The 17,209-nt window shown below is 30.4% G+C and overlaps 1 protein-coding gene across 2 annotated transcripts in view; it reads left to right on the top strand.

The window, feature by feature from the left end:
- Nucleotides 1-17,209, top strand: part of LOC118189013 (short transient receptor potential channel 4-associated protein-like) — a 90,043-nt gene that overhangs the window by 35,927 nt on the left and 36,907 nt on the right. For both annotated transcript variants that reach the window (XM_035359546.2, XM_035359545.2), the window contains 5 exons: nt 1,604-1,737; nt 2,700-2,779; nt 11,263-11,314; nt 12,513-12,571; nt 16,297-16,352. In XM_035359546.2, the coding sequence (XP_035215437.1) occupies nt 1,604-1,737; nt 2,700-2,779; nt 11,263-11,314; nt 12,513-12,571; nt 16,297-16,352 (381 nt within the window). The remainder of the gene's footprint in view (nt 1-1,603; nt 1,738-2,699; nt 2,780-11,262; nt 11,315-12,512; nt 12,572-16,296; nt 16,353-17,209) is intronic.

Genomic DNA, 17,209 nt, shown 5'->3' with positions numbered 1-17,209 from the left:
GGGAATGGCATTATGATGTGTGGAAGAAAGGGGCAAGAAAGATATATAACACGACTTTTTTAGTAGACTGAAAGTACACCCAATTCTTCATGAAGAAACATAAAAGATAGATGAGCAGTGCTCTTATCTTTTGAGGTCACTTATTCCAACATTTGTTGTAACTGTTCGAACAATGATAGACCACGTTGACAAGTGATAAGGGCAACAATATATGTGTGGGTTAAATGGTTGAGGGGGTAAATATTTCGGCAAAAAGGGTGGATTGTGTTCAACGCAAATGTCCAAAAGTTTGCTATTGTAGAGCACTTCCAACCTTAATGAATTAGGAGTTAGATGTTTTTTCATTCTGTAGTCATTTGAAGCCAAGATTTTGAAGTGAAAATCAAAGCCTTTAATAAATCCCATTTGCTTTAGTTGAAATACAGTTGATTTAGACCTCTTTTTAGTAGTAAGTATGGCTCCCATGAGAAAGATATACGAGAAGAAATAAACACAATGCTGGTTTCAAATGCAAAGCAATTAATTTTGCGAACGTGCTGCAGGAAAGATGTTTGGTGCTGGGGAAAGATGGAACAGATAATGATTATTTATTTATGGATCAAAATAATAATGAGGATGAAGATGAAACAAAATTCGATGAAACGCTTGAAGATATAACAGAAGAGCATGGCAAATGCATCATGTTATCAAACAATGAAAATGTTTAATTTCATAAGATATGTCATTTCTTTTAAATGATCAGCATTTTGGTGCTTGTAAAAGATCTATCATTTTTATATCCAACGTGTAATGTGCATCCTTAAATTTCGGTGTTATTTTTTGTATTAAAAGTGCATGTTGTATGCCGGAATATATGGTACTTAACTTTTTAATTAAGTTTAATAGTTTTAGTTATTTAACATAGTTACCATTTGATTTCTTGCTTTTGTTCTGAAATTCGATTCTTTATTCCTGTTGTATAATGAAAGATGTCCAATAACTATATATTCTGCTAATTTTAAACTAAAGGTTTTCACTTGTGCTGAGCAATGCTACTGAAGGAAGATAGTAATATGAGGCAATGTCAGCATTGCTCATGATAAAGATTGTAACATTCATCTGGTCTTACCTCAAGCAAAGAGTTTAGAGAATTGCTTTAAAATTCTGAGTCAGATATCGGTACTAAAAATTTTGCTTATCATGCATTAGGATTAAACAAAATAATTATAATAATATTTTTTCTATTATTTAACATGTAATATAATTTTTATTATTAAATTATTTATAAATCTTTAAGAAATTTTATATAAGCAACAGGAAGTAACATAAATCTGTTCTAAAACCAAACTAGTTTAAATTGAACTTTTGGAAAGCTGAGGATGCATGTTTCTATAATGGTAGTTGATCTCATTTAATGAAAGTATTGTATTTCTTCTACACTTAATTGAGGAAATGAATGCATGTAGTAAAATTATTGCCAAAACATTTGCTTAACTAGACTAGTAATGAAAAAAATTTGACATATTTCATCCTTTTGTATGTGTATAACATAATGAAATATCAAACTGGTTTTAAATATATTTACAGCTTAATTGACTTTTTGCTGTATTTGTATTTCACACAGGAATAACACAGTGGTCAGAAATATCGTGCTTAGGTCCAATACAGACATCTGTTCAGATAACATCAGAATTAACTTTTAGAGCTGATGCTGTGTGTGTACTTGGTCTATTATTGGTAGGGCGTCATAGAAAAGAGGTAAATTTCACTTTATTTCTGTAGATTATCATAATGTATTAATCTGAATTATTTAGCTTAAGTGAGATTTTGTTGGCAAGGTATATTTTGTTTTTTAAACCTTGAATGTTAAAAGCAGTAATTTTTTTTTTTTCTAATTATTTAGTATTTCTGTCATGTGATAAATTATATGTTGATATGAGATCAGTAATCTGTACTACTATTTCTTCCCCCACACTCACCCCCCCAAAAAAGACTTAATGGGATCATAATCCATTCTGATTTTTTTAAAAACTGAATAATTGGGTTTCATCTTTTACATATCTAACTTGCATTTGTTGTAATGCATCTCGGAGAATTTTTTAAAATTGTTTTAATTTATCTCAAGAGTTTATTTATCAGTTAAAGTTTATTTATATCTCAAGATATCAATTGTTTAAAATTGTTTTAATTTATCTTGATTATAATTTTAAAGACTACAATGTTTTTATTTCTGTCAAGCAAAATGCAAATTTCATTTTCTTTGAAAAAATAATATGTTAAATAGTGGAAATACTTTCTGTTTGTTTATTGTTTTATCTTACATGTTTCCATTTCAACTGAAGCAAAAAATGTTTTTAAAAAATTATAATCTGAGAACTTCAGATTAGATTTAATATCTCAAAAAGAATTAAAAGCTTCAAAACTTTTAAAAATATTATAACCATTAAGAAATGTAAAATATCATAAAAAATATAAACAATTAAGTTGTAGTGCATGTAATTTTAATTGACCTACTATTCTTAAAGCATACATGATTGCAGTTTTAATTGTAACTGTGCATGCTTAAAATTCATATTTGTTTTATATATTTAACACATAAAATTACCTTAAATGATGCCATTTTTGGATGTATATATGCATAAAATGTGCACAGGTACAAATTTGCTTTTTAGTAATTTAATGAAGAATTCTTCAGTTTCTAATTTATTTAATTTTTATAGGTCCAGAAAGAATTAGCAGAGCTGCAGCTGATTCCTCAACTTTCAGATTTATTTGATCATTTTATTTGGCGATCCAGTGCGTAAGTTCTAATAAAATATAAAACTCATTGGAAAGGATATATATATATATATAGGTAACTAAACAATTTCTTACAAATAAGAAAAAACTACTAACCTTCAAATAAATTTATTTCCTTCAAAACAATAGCCAGAAGAGTCTAGACATTTTTTTCTGTTTCTTCAGGTCATCAAAACACTGTTTATAGGTGTTGGAGCTACCCGTTCATAAAACACATATAACATTTGATTTAATATCTGAGACACTTTCAAATTTTTTTTCTTTTCATGGCCATTTTAAGCTTCAGAAAAAGAAGAAAAAAAATAGCTGTAAGTCAGGAGAATATGGTGGATGATTTATTAAGGTGATTGAATGCTTAGCAAGAAATTGTTATAAGAACAATGCTGTATGGGGCCTATCATTATCATGTAAAAGAAGCTGTTGCCCAGAATAAAAAAAGTTTCTTCCTAACTCACCTTATCCGGTTTCTTAATCAAAAAAGCTCCTTGTAAGTATACTGATTAATGATTAATTTTCAGGGTGAATAAGTCCTTTGTAATAAAAAATACAGTCAACTTCACCTGAAGTCTTTGATTTCGACATCTTTGCCTTTTTCTCTTCTTTTTTCCCTGTATGGGAGAAGACTGTCCTTTCCATTCTGCAGTTTGTCTTTTTGTTTCTGGATCATATTGTAGACACCAGGCAAATATATAGCAGCAGATGAGACCTGCAGGTCTCATCTGCTGCTATGATACACTTTAAGAAATTGTTTTCCTATATTGCAGTAGTGAGCAAATCTTCACAGCAAGTGTTTTTGTTTTCATTTTGATGTTCTGTCAAAATCCTGGGCACAAATTGAACATAAACTATCCTCTTTATCAGATTTTCAATTAAAATTAACCTGCAGCATTCTTTCCTTATCCTAAGCATTATTGAAAGTTGCTGAGTTGTTACACGTCTATCAGCTTTTACCAAGGAATGAATTTTCTCCAGATTTTCCTCATTCTTTGAAGTTGAAAGGTGCCCTCTGTATGGTTCTTCGTCAATGCTTCATACCTACCTTTAAAGTGCTTGTATGATTCATACATTTGTGTTCTTGATATCAATGCATCACCATATACTGTTTGACTCATCTCTAATGTTTTGGTAGCAGATTTACATTAACAAAATTTATAAGATTACCAGTTTAAACTGATTTTGACAAGAAAAGAGATGTAAGCATACATTTATTCTTCCCCCCCTTTTTTTTTAAATTTTATTTTATTGTTTCATCTTTGAATTTGTCCAGTTACTTTAAGGCTGCACCATATATATATATAGCCTTTCCAATGTTGGCAAGCAATCTATATTGATTGTATACAGATTGATATACAGTCTTTAATTAATATATATATATATTGAATGTATTGTTGCTGTTTAAATTATGTGCAGTATTACATGTTGTCTGAAAAAAGAAAACATAAGAAAGATCTCTCAAAAAACATTGAATTTTCATGGTGCTATCTGAATTTGGTTAATATTTGATAACGTATATGTACTAAATAAAAGTTAGTTTTTTTAATGCATTTAATTTAATTTTAAAACTTTCAAATCATCCTTTTTTCAATCTTCTGCATTAAGAAACCTCAGAATTACAAATTTATCATTTGAAAATAAAATGCAAATTAACTTTTAAAAATAAAAGTGGAAAAACTCACCAACGCTAAATCAAATTTATTTTTATAAGATTCCTAGGCATGGCATATTTTCCATTTCTTGCATTCTTGAAAGTTTGAATTTAGCAGTAACTTTTTTACTTACTACATTTGGCTTCAAATATATTATCAATTTCAACAGCTTTTAGCTCACTTTAAATACAATTATAGTGTTTATTATATTGTTGCAGTGGAATATATAAACAACAAAAGTAATTCTGCTATAATTTCATGTTATTATTGTTATTTATTTAATTATTTTTTCTGCTGGATTTTGAAAATTTCCTTCTTGTCAAAATGAAATGGCGATTAAATGATGGTCATGGACATCATGATCTTTTACTGAAACTGCTAATGGGATTTCAGATAGCCGAGATTGCCATGGTCTGCTTTCTACCTACTTCCTAATGTACAATATAACCATTTTACAAAACGCTTTGCATCCTAGATGTGTTGCTTGCTGTTAGAAAGACAACTGTAGAAGGATTATTTTATGGTTTACTACATGTAGGTTAAGGGTGACTTTTTAAATTTTAAGCAGCACTCCTGTGTTAATTCTTTTTTGACACAATATGTTCTCATTAAACTTCCTTCAGAATGGCTGGCCCACCAGCAGCCGATCAGTGAAATCGCTGAACACTGGTAGTTCAGCCTCAGGTTTGAATCCTGCAAGCAAGTTGGCTGCATGGGTGTTTTCGTGGTTTTCCCCATGTGAAATATGTATAAGAACCAGTTTCCCATAGAAAGTCATGCATGAAGGCATCCCTTTCCCTAGGCAGATAGCCCTCGAGTGTTTTGCCATGACCAAATAAACCAAACCAAACCTTCAGAATGTTTAGGTTATACCAAAGTTTTAACTCAGTTGGAAAGCTGTAACATATATGAATAACATATTAATATGTTTTATAAAATCCATATGAATTACATATATATGTATGTTTGCACCATATGCCTATAAGTCTACATATGTAATAAGATATGCATGTGCATATTATAATAAAATGCATTAATAATAATGAATAAATGTGAGTGTACCCAAATGAATGGAAACATGATAGAAGTGTAAAACTTATTTCAAACAGATATAAAGCTGCAGTAAATAATACAATAAATGAAATAAACAAAAGGAGCATAAATTATGTTTATCCCTTATAGGGATCAGACTAAATAAATCGTTGACAAAGGCAGATGCTGCTGCCATAACTTTATGGAGGGAAAAAAAAGGATAAATAAGATTTATTGTATACAAATAATACAGTACAGAGTTTATAGTACAAAGTCCGAGATCTGGACTTCCAATATCCGAAATAATCTAAAATCCCGACCTCAAAACTTTTTTTTTAATGCTTTAACCCCTTAACTGGTTTGCCCGTACAGTGTACGGGCTACTGATCATTGGGCACATCTGGTTTGCCCGTAGGGTGTATGTGCATTGATATTTCCCCCTTTCTTATTTTGATTTGCTCATATTTTTAATATATTGAAAGAGAGGCTTTAGTATTAGAAAATTTCAATAGATGGCGTAGCTTGTCCATACTATTTAAAATCATTCTAACCAGTTTTTTCTTTTGTTACCGGAAGTCAAAAATATTTTGCATTCTTGGTTCTTGAAAGTTTTGCTATACGGTTTTTTGGTTGTGAATTCAAAGCTCTTTAGTTATGGATGCTACAATAGATGATGATACTCTATTGTTAGATGCTTCTGATGATTCGGGTACAAATTCAGAACTGTCTTGTAATGTTCTGGATAATTTTTCAGATGACACGTGTAGTGAGATCAGCTCCGATGAAGATTTGACTTCTGCTAGAAATTTTATTGAAATTGATGTAGAAAACACGCCTCTTCCGTGTCCCAGGTTCAATTTTACTGGTGTTCCAGCAGTAAATATACAAATTGATGATACTTCTGATGAACTACAATTTTATGAAGCATTTATTGATTCTTCTTTGATGAATAAAATTGTGGAAGAAACGAACAGATATGCGACACAGTGCATCCAGTCAAGCACTGCAAAAAAATTCTCAAGAAGTAAATTTTGGGAACAAACAACTCAGGAAGAGATGCATATATTTTTTGCTCTGGTTATACTGCAAGGAATTATAAGGAAGCCCTCAGTTGATCAGTACTGGAGTAAGAGACATTCCACGTACACACCTTTTTTTCCCCAAATAATGACTCATCGTCGATTTCACCTTTTGCAACGATACTTACATTTTTCGGATAATTCAGCATTTGATGCACAAAGTCATGAATGCCCAAAATTAGTGAAATTGTGGCCAGTTTTGAAACATCTGAATGAGAAGTTTTGCTCAACAGTGACACCACCACGTGATGTAACTATAGATGAAAGCCTTATGCTTTTCAAAGGAAGATTAGGGTGGAAGCAGTATATTCCCCTAAAAAGAGCAAGATTTGGAATAAAATGCTTTATGCTGTGCGAATCGATTCCGGTTATGTATGCTCTGTAATAATATACACAGGCAAAAACACGATTCTGAAACCAGAGTTTTCAAATCTATGTATTTCGTCACAAGTTGTTATGACAATGATGCATCCGTTACTGCATAAAGGATATTGTCTTATGACGGATAACTATTATTCGTCGCCAGAATTAGCTAATAAATTAATTTCGTGTCGAACGGATACATATGGCACCCTGAATCTAAAGAGAAAAGAAGTCCCAAAGGAAATGCAAAAGAAAAAAACTAAAAAAAGGAGAAATCATTGCATTTCAGAGAGGAAAAGTTACTGTTATGAAGTGGATGGACAAAAAGAATGTTTCATTACTGTCTACTATTCATAATACTGCAAAGGTAGAAATACAGGTCCGCTCTGAAACGAAACAGAAACCAAAAATTGTTATGGATTACAATAACACAATGGGAGGAGTAGACCGCATGGACCAAAACTTGAAAAATTTTGAAGTCATTAGAAAGAGAGGAAAAAAATATTATAGAAAAAATTTTTTTCCACATTTTTGATATTGCCGTATGGAAGTCATATGTCGTATATTGTAAAAAAGGTGGAAAGAAAACTCAGTTACAGTTCAGACTAGATCTTGTTGACAGAATTATCGAGAAATACGATTCTGGGATGACTTGCAAATATGGACGACCTGGTTCTGAGCCTAATCCTTTGAGACTGACCGAGAGACACTTCGTAGAAGTTATTGCTCCAACAGAGAAAAAACTTAGACCTGCCAGACAATGCGTTGTATGCTGTTCCAGGAGGATTGAAAGTGGAAAGAGAATCCGAAAGGAAACACGGTATTTCTGTCCTGATTGTGATGTAGGACTTTGTCTGACACCGTGTTCTAAATTGTATCACACAAAAAAGGACTACTCAACAATGGTATTGGAAGTATGAATTTTTAACGTATGGTAAGTTTTCTTTTAGATTCGCATTTCGTGAGATCTGTATAATAGGCTTCACTGCATAAACTCCGTGATTACAAAAAGCCAACATGTAGGGGCATTTGTGTTACAAAGTTATAAAATAAAAAAATGCTTAAATTCATTATTTATCAAAATTTTTAAAAAAATTCTTTCATTTTCCTTTTATACTAAGTTAGGCCTTTAATTATATGCAATAAAAAATATGCTTTTTTTTTTTGGAACATTTCTGGAAAAAAATTGACCAGTTAAGGGGTTAAGCATGGGTATTTGATTTCCCCCCCCCCATGAATAAAACATAGAGAGTCCCAATTCTTAATTTTCCCTTCGGCACTAAATAAATACCTTGTTATTGAAGAAACAATAATTTAGCATTAATTTGTATGATAATTATTTGGCTCCATAGCTGCGTATCTGCTTGGCATACATCTCAAACCGAAACATTCATCGTTGGTTTTACGCTTACTAATATCCCTGGCTCCAAGCTGGCGAAGCATTATTTATTATATTTTACTTTCATCACTGCACGTTTATCAATACATGACAGCTTGAGTAATAACTCATACAGCTGAGCCCAAACTTTTTTTTTTTTTTTTTTTAAATTAGTAATTGAATAACAAAAGTGTATGGTAACCTTTTATGTTGACATTATGCTTGGCAATGATTACAGATTTAAGTTAAATGCGCTAAAAATATTAACGAGGAAAAATTTAACAAAATTTCTTTCCATATGCTAAAAAAAAGATTTTTTTAATGATACTTATAGTCCAAAAGATTATATTTTGTGCTCTTTGAATTAAGAATAACTGATTTGTTTTTCACATAAATCCAGAACGGGCACCAAAGCTCGTATGGCGACACCAGGTGGCAGAATTTATGGAAGATGGGATTTTTAGAATATAGAGAAGCATCGAGCAACAAAGTTAATGCCTGAAAATATTTTAGAAGTTAGGGAAAGCACTGGGATCCAAAATTAAGGGGCAGCAAAAATTTAGAACTTAGGCGCTTGGTAGCAGAATTTAGGATCCACAAAGACTGCATCAGGCAGTAAGATATCTAGCGCCTGCTCTCGATGAGCCTTAAGTAATATGTGGGAATTTATTTATTCAGGACTGAGATAAGCCTTAAACATGTCCAAGAAATAGACGTATAATAACTAGACTAATACAATCATGCTTAATTGTCATCAGTGGGCGATACAAGCGAGACAAAATTTAGCGGAACAACATGTCTTTTGTCGCCACTCTCATGATACGTAGCCAATAATGTATGGTAGACACTATTAAGATAGGCTAAAATTATACTTTACTGATTCCAATTAATTTCAGCTAATATAACAGATTGCGCTGTTCCTTAACTTTCTAATTTGATCCAGCTTAATTATTTTTTGCAGACTGTTTTTATAACAGCAATTTTATGAAAATTAAAGCTTCAACTTTTGATTATATCGAAAAGAGTTTCTAATTCTAGAGCTGCAACAAGATCTATAAAGCAAAAGCATGTTTTGATGTCCATTAAACAAAAAGTGGAGTTGCTTTAAAAAGTGCATAAGAGTTCAAAATTATGCAAGGAGTATTTCATTGGAAAGTCAATAGTATATGACATAATAAAACAGGAAAAAGAAATTTTTTTGAATTTTTTGTGGATTCCAACGCCCCACTCGCAATGAATAATAGAAAAATTTTTCATTATTCTAAAAGTGAAGATCATGACAAAGTGATGACTGAATGGGTCACACAGCCTCGCAGCGAGGGCATGCCATTGACGGGTCAAATGATAATGCCTCAAGCTAAAGTATTTAATTTCACTAATAATACTTTAGCTTGAAGAGGTAATAAATGAAGATGATATAATGGAAGTTTTCCATTTCTATGACAATGCCCCAATTATCAACCAATTAACAGACGACAAAATCTGTAGTATGGTTCTAGATCCAGAAAGTACTGCTTCCATTAATAAAGAATGTGATAGAAATGAATTATTGAAAATGATAAAATTTTGATGGACAAATTTGTCGGAATTCTCAGCACAGCAATTACAGGACTTGAACAATGGAACTTTGTAACTGAATAAATTGTGTCTTGTACAGAATCAAAGAGAAAATATTAGCACAAAAAAAGCAACTTAAACAACTTGCATTGAAAGAAATGTTTAATAAAGTAAACAATTAAGAATTTTGTTACTCTTTAGATCATAAATGCTTCATTATTTCATAAATCACAGTTTCATATTTTTAATTTTTATAATCTCTACATGTCATTTAACAAGTTTAAAACTGATGGTCTAATATCCGAAAAAATCTGGAATCGCTAAGTCCCGACAAGTCTGGATTTCCGACTTTGCACAGTATATCTTTTGTATAATGGACTTTAATGCTTGTCATGCATCTCAGGTGACAATAGATAGTTGATAACATAAAACTGCAAAATCACAGTTATGATCATAACAAAGCCTCCTAGGCAAATAGATGTGACTTCATTAGTCAATTATTTTTGTTTATTTTATCTCAAATATGAATCTTTAAAGATGTGAGTGATATTACCATTCATTCTTTCAGGTTTAAAATTTTGTTATAATATCCATACAAAATATTTAAAAATAAAAAATTGGAAATAATCAAAAAGGCTGTGCACTAAAAACAGTTAGCCATTAGAGTAGTAAAAGAGGTGCCCCCCCCCAAAAAAAAAGAGGTCAGAATAGTAATCAACAATCTAAATTCCATCACTCTTAATATTTCTTTGGAAATTCTCAGAATTTTAATTCGCTATCATTCTTGTTGAATCAGATTTTGGAGAAATGGAGAACTAAATTGAAAAAAAAATCCAGTATTAAGTAATAATCCAGCAAATTAAGTGGAATAATATTTCTTCTATGCAATTAGGTTATAAAATGTATATAATATAGTAAATATATATAATAAGGATAATGCCAGATTCTTATTACTGCAGGAATAAATTTTGCAGATCATCTTGATACCACTTCCTTTTGTGGTCTAAAACAAATTTTCAGACCTTCAAATCTGTTTTCAGAAGAGTATTACTCACCTAAGTGCATGTAGAGGCTAATGGAGGCTCCTTTGAGAAGAACTAGACCAGATTTCATTTGAAAGTTCCCCTTAGCTTTACCTTCCTTTCTTCAAAAGAAGAGGGGGAAAGACACTCAGGAATTAGACAAATTCTCAGACATTGCAGTATTCTAACTTCAAGGCTTACAGAAAGCTTGGCTGTCAGAGAGTTAATGTAGTGTTTATAAAACATAAATCAAAAAATAAGATTAAGGAGAAAAACAGTGTAACTTCACTTTTTGTTGTTGTTGTTGTTGTTGTTGTTGTTGTTGATTGTACTTGCTTTTTATATGATTTATAATAATTCCTTATGCTGTGCCTGAAATTTTTTAATTTAAAACTATTTTTTTGCAGACGTGATCACACTCGTCTTCCTGGCCATAACAGTTCTTGTGAATGCAGTCCTGTAAGTATTTTTCTTATGAAATTCTACTGGATAAATGATAAAGTAAATTTTTAAAAATAATATAACTATGGAGACTGAATTTTTTTCAGTGAATAAATGCTTTCTGTGCAGTTTTGCGAGGTGATTTATATAAACAAAGAAAAATGTGTTTAAATGAAATTTTAAAGAAGTAGGATAAGTATAGCCAGTATTTTTCAGTTGCAGTTTATTGTGACAAGATTTCCTGATACTTCGGTGAGGTAGTGGCCTTGGTGAGCTGTAATAATTGGTGTATTTCTGACTTGACTAGGAACTATCACTTACCAGTCTGCACATGTGCATATAATTTACATTTTATGTGTGCACATCATTTATGTTTCTTCAGCTTGTAGCAGTTTTCTAATTTTTCATTGATAATTGATTGTGATATGCTTGTTATTTCCAACTTTTAAGAGTTAGCAAAATAACAAAACAAGAAATTTTAATGATATGGCCCACTATCACCTGGAGTCCTATATAGGGAGAGTTCAGGCATGACATCTGCTTTAATAATATTTTTGATTCTTTTTTAGCATCAAATTAACAAATGAACTTTGACCACTGAAAAGTGTTTGTTTAAAATAAATTTTAGGTGTGTTTCTGTATGTTGTTTATTTAAATAAATTGTTTACAGAATTGTGCTAAGTGAAATAATCAATACTAGTTTATATTAAATCACTTCTTTATGTGTATCTCAAATAAATTGTGCATTATTGATGAATAAATTGCTTATCTGTAATCATCTGTTTCTTGCTAAGGCTGCTTGTTGCAACATGAAAGTATCCATTTTTGTTTCCAAATTTTCATTTAAAATGTGTGTGCATATACAAATGAAATTTTTACTTTTGTGTAAACATTTATTTTTATAAAAATTGGGGAGGAGAAAATATGTGTTGCAACTAAACTGACAATATATTTGCATTCCCTCCTCGCGTAATCTTAGTTTGCTTTCTTTGCTTAAAATTTGTGGATATTTTGAATTTTTCACAAAATTGTGCATATTTTTAGATATTTCTGCTTTTAAGATTAACAGTTGTAATTCTAAGTTAATGCAGAAATTAAACTAAGACTGGACTGTAATGAAATAAGTTTATTAAGGCAATAAATAAAAAACTTCTTTTATTTGAATATATAATTTTCTTTTTATGTGCATTGTTATTAAGTATCCAGACTTTTTTAGGAAGTGGCATTAAAAATACAAGTATTAAGGTTGATCCATAGCTTCTGTGATCATTCTGAGTAAGTTCTTTAGCATATTTAATAAATTTATATTGACTGTAATTTTGGTATTATTTAAATTTTGAAATAATCTTTTGTTTCTTTTTATAACTGGTAAAATTTGTTTGGTATTACTTTCAAATGAAAATATTTAGCATGTAAGAAAAATTTTTTTAAATTTCAAAATGCATGCCATTTAATACTAGAATTAATTATAATAACAGTAATATTGTAGCTCTTGTATTTTGTAATATTTATTAAACTCAAAATTAGTGTTTCTTTTGCATTTGTTGCTCTGGCATTATAATCTAATATTTTGCTTTTAACAGTGAAGTCATAAAATGCCATAAAATATTCATTATTATTGATATTTCCTTATTACATATGGATGAATTTTCATATTTTTGCTTATGTGTTTGGTTGTTAATTTATCATTGATATATAATAGCCTCTAAATAATAATGTACAGCTTTCGACATAATTCTCATAAAAATAAATATTCCATGGCCAGTTGTAGCCATCATGGACCTTATAGATCTGTTTTAAAAAAATGTTTCATTGATAGTTGATGGATGGGATTCTCACCCCTCCCCTACTTTTTTAGCTGCCGATTTTATGGTTTAATAATTTTGTCTTTTAACAGGGTGTGGTGTTTTTTTTTGGGGGGGGCATAATTTCTTTGGACACATTTGTTAATTATTAAATATTTGAATTTATGAAACTGAAACATAAACTTTTATTTTAAACATATCAAGCATTATTCAGTAAAATCTGGAAATATTTGCATTCTGTGTGTTGCTCTCGTGAGCTGATTGATTTTTTAAAATTTTTACTGGAATAAGTTTTCTGAATAAAATGGTGTATACGTGTATAAGAATGGTACAACGTATAGCAATACTCAGCCAAAGACAAGTCTGTACTCAAACGTTGCGAGCCAGCAAGTGTCAACAGAGGACAGGGCATCACTGAGTACAGAAAAGCACTTTGTGGAATAGAAGATTTTGAATAAAATCTCTAATTTTACTGCTCATTAGGTATTCTTATGTATGAGCTGAAACCTTATTTCTTTTACTCAAATGTTAGAAGTTTTGCAATAGTGGACTACAGCCATTAACATAATACTTTGGATGATAGAAGAAATGTTACTGTTCTTGTTTTACTTTCTGAAGGAAGTAAAATTTGTTATCATTTTATAATTAAAGTAACTTTATACTCTTAGCTTTTCTTAACAATGAATGGATTATAAGCTTACAAACAATAATAGTTGCAAAAATATTTAAATCCACAAATAAACTCGAGGAAAAAATAATATTTCCCTCTGAAATCTCAAAAAGCTTCGACAGTAAAAAAATGGAAGAGAAAAAAGAAACATGAAAATTTTATTAAGAAAAGCAATTTAGTTTTTAATCAGATAATAAGGAGAATGAGTAGGAACAGTTTTACAAATTTAGTTAGTTGCTTTGCTAGAAGAGAATTGGCAACGGTAATTTTTCCCATTATCTAAACCACAAGTTCTCAAAGGGGTAAGTATGGACCTCCCTGGGAGTTGATAAAATTTTAAAGGGGGTCTATGATAATCAAAGGATTGATAACTGAATATGCACCACCAGTTTATCAAATCAAGCTACCAATGATAACAAAAAATTGTACTAGTAAAATTTATAATTGGTTGTTTATTGATATAAAGCTTTGCCATACAAGTAATTCATACTCAAAATGCCTATGTACCTAAGTTTTGGAATTTAAAAATCTTCCAAGAGAAATATCCCAAAACTGAAGTTGTTGCTGGATCAACATTATTGACTTTTCCCTTTTCTTGCCTAGTGGAAGCAAGCTTAGTCGAGGCAATAACTTGCTGCAGAAAATAAGAAAGGATTGAATATTTCTAAACAGCATTATTTAAGAACTAAGTTAAGCAACTTTATGCCACATACTTAAAAAATTGCATCAATACATGAAGCACAGCCATCATGTTAAGTAGAATCAAACTTTTGGGTAATTAGAATCTGTGAATTTGAGTCTGATAACTTATTTATATTTGTAAAATTAAAAATAATAAAGTTTTAATAAACCATTTTTTCCAAAACTTTTGTTCATATTCTTAGTCTAATTGCTATCTTTAAGTTAATGTATGCACAGTTATTTATATTATAATTATGTTGTATGCTATATATTATAGAGAAAAATGTAAGGGAGTTTATGAAGAAATTATCCTTTTAAAAAGGGTTGATGCAAGGAAAAGCTTGGAATCCCTGTCTTAACTAGAGATGGGCAAAATTCCTTTTTTTATGGAAACAAATCAGAACTATTTGCTGAATAAAATGAATTAGTTCTTTTTTATGACTCCTGGCTCATTAACAATTACCTTGACGGAAAAGATTTTGAACGAGGGGGGGCATCAAGAGTGGTTAGCGAGGATGGTGGAAAGAATTGAACAAGTAGTGGGTTCGAGACCAGTTAGTGAGGTTGGAGAAGTGCAAAAAGAATTGAGCAAGTTGTGGGATTTGAAGAACTGACTCAATCAAACGCTAACTCTCTGAACTAATTTCTTTCAGCTGTAGTTTCAATGTTCCCTATAACTTCCTTTCCGTTTAGAACTGACTATAAAACTCTAGAATAAAAAATTGTTAGAAAGTTGTTAAATGATAAAAATTAAATTTACTTTTTAATATGGGAGGATAAACATTATTTTCTCCCCTAAAATGGGATGTTAGAACGGTTCCAACTTCCTCCTGTTCTTTTAACCAATCAGGCATTCGCTTACCTAACAAAGTGAATCTATTCATGAATGAAGAGCAGATCTCTATTCCTGGCATGCTTTCAAAGAGCTGTGCATGAACTGTAAAAGAGTTACAACTCCATTTTCTGGAATTGGAGTTAATTTGCTCAGTAAAGTGAACCGGTTCGTAGCATTTTTTCTGGAGCAGAGCATCAAACTCTAGTCTAAATGGTTGTAAGGTGTAGTTTAATTTTGTGACAGTTATTTTTAATTTTGAAACCCTTTCCTTTCAATTCATGTTTCCCATTTACAACTGCCTACTAGAATAAGTTTTTAGTATCGCATTTCATGCAAATGGGTTAGAAGAAGTACTTAAGAAAAGTTCAACTTCGAGAGAGAGTGCTTAGGAGCCCTTAGTGGCGTGTGTTTGCCTTCTAGCTACTTCATTCTTGAAATTAATACGCTCGGCCGTATTGTACGTGCCTGTTAATAATCGCTGGCTAGTTTAGTTTAAGGGCTAACTACGTTAGGTATTTGTGTCTAGCTTCGGCTAAGTCTATTTAGTTTAGTATTATATTAGTTTCTTATTTTCTTGTCCTGATTTAAAAGCCCAAGTTGAGGCTTTCCTGTAAGCTTGAGAGGGAGCTATCTGTTATTATTTCTTTGAGTGAAAGGTATTTTAAAACTTCTCAACTCTCTGTAGCAACTACTATTATTTGTTATTATTTCTTTGAGTGAAAGGTATTTTAAAACTTCTCAACTCTCTGTAGCAACTACTTGAACTACATTTTCTTCTGGCTCGTATATACATGTTATTTTGTTTGACGTTATTCTGTTACGACAGTGATTAGTGTATTGTTTCTTTAAAAAATAGCTGTAAAAACTCTGGCATATTAAAGTTTTTTAATGCATTTATTGTTATATAGAGTTACAAATTTTTAAAATAGAATAATGTTCTAATTATTTATAATTTTGCTTATTACATTATTGAAATTTATGACTGAATATTATGATAACATTATTCCAGCTACAAGCATGTTATGCTTTCATGGAGAGAGTATAGTGAGTTGCAAGCTTTAGAAGGTAAGAATATAAATGTTTATAAATAATTTCCTTTCACCTCTTTGCTCTTGTTATAACATGTAAATCAGAAACCTGAGCTTAGCTATAGCATAACAGATATTCATTATTTTTAATCATTTGTTATTTCTTTATCCATAATGCTAACAAAAGAATATATTTTATGTATAATGTATAGAATTATTATTATTGTTATTTTTATACTATTCAAAAATTTTATTTATGTAACAATATGATGTAATTACTATGGTGTAATAAATAAAAATTATTATTCTCATGCAAATGAATTTAATACATTTATTTATATATTTAGTGTTTAATCATATATTTCTTTAAAAGAACTTCATACGTTTTTTTGTATATCCCCCTTCTATGATTTATTTTTCTTCTACCTTTGATACCAACTTTTCCGAAGATTAAGAATGAAGTATTTTTCAAATGCTGAGTTAATTATAACTTAAATATGAGTTTTTGCCATCAGTTTGTATTTATAATTTTTTTTTAATTGCTAATAATATTTAGCCATCTTGTTTCCCCCGAGTGCACGACCTATAGCATGGCCAGCCATCTAAGCTATCATAAAAGAAATATGTATATATAATGATTTTAATGAGTCCAATAGTGTAATTTCATAAATATATGTTCCATTTCTAATTAAATATCTTACGATATAAATGTATTTTCATTTAAACTAATCAGATTAACAAGTGGAAAGAACATTCTTAAAAACTGTGTACATTACTTTTAAATCCCTTAGTTTGTTATACTATAGCAGACAGGGTATATTTAATAGTTAAATATGTTATGCTTCAGTAAAAGGGAGCACACTGACACATGGAAGATTAAAAGTATTTTAGGTA

The sequence above is a fragment of the Stegodyphus dumicola genome, chromosome 4 (genome assembly GCF_044657685.1).
Source record: "Stegodyphus dumicola isolate Sdum_Otavi_A_Nest chromosome 4, ASM4465768v1".
NCBI lineage: Eukaryota > Metazoa > Arthropoda > Arachnida > Araneae > Eresidae > Stegodyphus > Stegodyphus dumicola.
The sequence above is the reverse complement of the archived record's forward strand: the minus strand, read 5'-3'. Positions and strand labels throughout refer to the sequence as shown.